This window comes from Numida meleagris, chromosome 21, assembly GCF_002078875.1.
Source record: "Numida meleagris isolate 19003 breed g44 Domestic line chromosome 21, NumMel1.0, whole genome shotgun sequence".
Taxonomy (NCBI): domain Eukaryota; kingdom Metazoa; phylum Chordata; class Aves; order Galliformes; family Numididae; genus Numida; species Numida meleagris.
The window spans coordinates 4,622,301-4,625,473 of record NC_034429.1 but is presented as its reverse complement, the minus strand read 5'-3'; the positions used below and the strand labels follow the sequence as shown (position 1 = coordinate 4,625,473).

Here is a 3,173-nt window from a genome sequence, read left to right as displayed (position 1 = left end):
GCTTCCGCGCAGCCGCGCGCGCACGGCGCCGCCAGGGCCATCTTGGGCCGCTCGGCACGGTGAGAGCGGGGCCGGGGCCGGGCGCGGGCGCGGGGACCTCCTGGAGGGGGACGCGCTGGGGGGGGACACGCGCAGGGGATGCCGAGCCGCGCTGCGGCTGAAAATCGCCCCGCGAACCCCCGGAGCTGGGAGCGGTGTTCGCCGGGTTGAGGGCCCCCCCGGGTGCTTCGGGCTGCGGGGATGGATGCGGGGGTGTCCGAGGGCCCCCCCGGCCCCGCTGACAGCGCGGCGCGCGCAGCCGCCCCCATCCCGCCACCCCCGCGCGGGGCCGGGGGGGAACCGAAAGCGTCGCGCTGCGCTCGGGGGGTGGGAAGTACCCGGGGTGGGCCCCCCCTCCCCGGGGGGGCGGGGGAAGTCCCCGCGGGTTCCCCCGCCCCGCTGTCACTGAAGGGGGAGGGGGGTTGAGCTGCCGCGTCCCCAGGGGTGACCCGACGGGGTGACGCTGGAGGAGGTGCCGTCCCCCGGGGGGAGTGACCCCTGCGGGGGTGACACTGGGGGGGGGTGCAGCCCCCCCGGCTCGGCCCCGTCCCGCAGCGCCGTGAGGTCGCGTTGGGCCCCCCCCGCCTGGCGGTGGGGCAGGCGCGTGCCGGCGGTGCCGTGCCACGCCGGGCAGGACGCCAAGTCCCAGTGCCGGGAGCCGGGGGGGGCGGGGGGGCTGTGCCCGTGGGAGCTCTGCACCTCCCTGCGCCGGTGACGCCGTCCCGCAGCGCCCGCCGCAGCGCCCGATGAACTCCATGAACCCCATGAAACCATCGCTGCCGCCCACACCGCACGGGTGAGTGCCGCCCCAGAGCCACCCACCGCCGCCTCACGGCCACCCGCTGCTGCCCGGCGCGTGGCATCCTCCCCTGTTCCCCCCTCTCCCCCTAATTAAGTTGTTTTTCTTTCTAGTGATGGTTCATTTGCATATGAGGCTGTTCCCTGGCAACCGAGCACCAATCAGCCGGCGGGATCCCTCTCCGTGGTAACCACCGTCTGGGGTGTCAGCAACACCTCCCAGAGCCAGGTACCGCCGTGCCCCGCCCTGACACCCTGTCCCCCCCGGGGGTCTTGGCGTGGTGGTGCCAGCAGGGAGGGGCTGCCCTTTAAGGGTGGGGCTGGAAGGGGAGGGGCTTCCCAAAGAGGGTGGGGTCACCTGGTGTGGGCGGGGCTTTGTCTGGGGTCTTATGTGTTGGGTGGGGTGACCCCATTGAGACCCCATTGACATTGAAGACCCCACTGGCTGACGGTGAGCTCTCATTGACCCCCGCTGAGATCGCGCTGACTGCCCGTGGAACCCTCACTGAGATCCCATCGACACCCCCTGAGATCCCATTGACACCCACTCAGACCCCACTGACCATCTCCTGACCCAAAATGAGACTCCACTGACTGTCCATTGACACCCACTGAGACCCCACTGACCCCCCCACTGAAACTCCATTGACTGCCCATTGACCCCCACTGAGATCCCATTGACAATCTGTTGCTACTGAAATGCCATTGACTTTCCATTGACACCCATTGAGACCCCATTGCCAGCCAGTGGGTTCCCACTGACTGTCCGCTGACACTGAGACCCCACTGACGTAACGTTGTCACCCACTCAGACCCCACTGACTGTCTCTTGACACCCCGAGACCCACTGACCGACACCCCTGAGACCCCACTGGACTGAGACTCCATTGACCATCCATTGACCCCCACTGAAATCCCACTGACCCCTACTGAGACTCCATTGACTTAACTTTGACACCCACTGAGACTCCACTGACCATCTCTTGAAACCTACTGAGACCTCACCAACTGACAGCGAGATCCCATTGACTGTTCATCAACACCCACTGAGACCCCACTGAACATCTGTTGACACTGAAACCCCATTGACTTTCCACTGACACCCACAGAGACTCCACTGACACCCAGTGAGTTCCCACTGACTGTCTATTGACCCTCACTGAGACCCCATTGACCTCACTGAGATCCTGCTGACCATACATTGACACTCAGACCCCACAGACTTAATGTTGACATCCACTGAGACCCCACTGACTTTCTGCTGACCCCCATTGAGACCCCACTGACCCCCACTGAGATCCCATTGACTGTTCATTGACCCCTCACTGAGACTTCACTGACAGTCGCTGAGATCCTGTTGACCATCCACTGACACTGAGACCCCACTGAATGTCTCTTGACCCCCAGTGACACCCCCTGCAATTCCTCTTGGCTGTCTCATGGGCCCCCACTGAGATCCCACTGACCCCTACTGAGATCCTACTGACTGTCCATTGACTCCCACTGAGACCCCATTGTCCAACCGCTGACACTCACGCTGCAGTGACAGCCCTGAGACCCCAGTGACACCCACTCCCACCGCACGGTCGTGGTGTCGGCAGCACCCCGCAGGGCCGGGTACCCCCGCCCCACGTGCCATGCCCCTCCCTGACCCCACGTCCCCCCGCAGGTTTTTGGCAGCCCCATGGGCCCTGGGGGCGGCAGCTCCAGCACCCCACTGCTGCCTGGTGTGGCGGGCGCCAGCTCGGGGATGAGCTCTCCGCAGTTCCTGGCGCAGCCGCCCTTTGCCGAGCCAGCTCCCACCAAGGGCTACGTGCAGCAGAGCGTCTATGGCCGCAGCTCCTACCCTGGCGGGCCCGGCTTCGCCCCCAGGTAAGGCCGGCGTGGCCCGGCGCGGCGATGCCTGGCACGGCTGCAGCTCCCCCTCCCCACTGTCTGTACTCCGCAGCTACGCGGGCAGCCCTGGTGCCATGGGGCTCCCGGCGCACGCCGCCCGCCCGCCCCCCGCCACCGACTTCACTCAAGCGGCCGCTGCCGCCGCCGTGGCTGCCGCCGCCGCCACCGCCACCGCCACCGCCACAGCCACGGTGGCGGCGCTGCAGGAGAAGCAGAGCCAGGAGCTGAGCCAGTACGGCGCGGTAAGGGCGGTGACACGCGGGGGGCGGCGGTGGCAGCGTGGGGGCACAGCGCTGACCGCCGTTCCCGTGCCGCAGATGGGAGCGGGGCAGCCCTTCGGCAGCCAGTTCCTGCCCCATACCGCGCCACGCGGCCCCACCGGCCTCAGCCCCGGCGGCATGGCCGGCGTCATGGCCCCCCTGGGCGTGGGGCCCGCGCGG

General features: G+C 67.6%; 1 protein-coding gene across 1 annotated transcript in view; it reads left to right on the top strand.

Moving 5' to 3' along the window:
- The window catches only part of ZMIZ2 (zinc finger MIZ-type containing 2), an 8,650-nt gene continuing 5,483 nt past the window's right edge, over nt 7-3,173 (top strand). The window contains exons 1-6 of the mRNA XM_021374726.1: nt 7-59; nt 746-835; nt 952-1,066; nt 2,507-2,709; nt 2,786-2,975; nt 3,051-3,167. Of these exons, the coding sequence (XP_021230401.1) occupies nt 786-835; nt 952-1,066; nt 2,507-2,709; nt 2,786-2,975; nt 3,051-3,167 (675 nt within the window). The 5' untranslated portion in view covers nt 7-59; nt 746-785. The remainder of the gene's footprint in view (nt 60-745; nt 836-951; nt 1,067-2,506; nt 2,710-2,785; nt 2,976-3,050; nt 3,168-3,173) is intronic.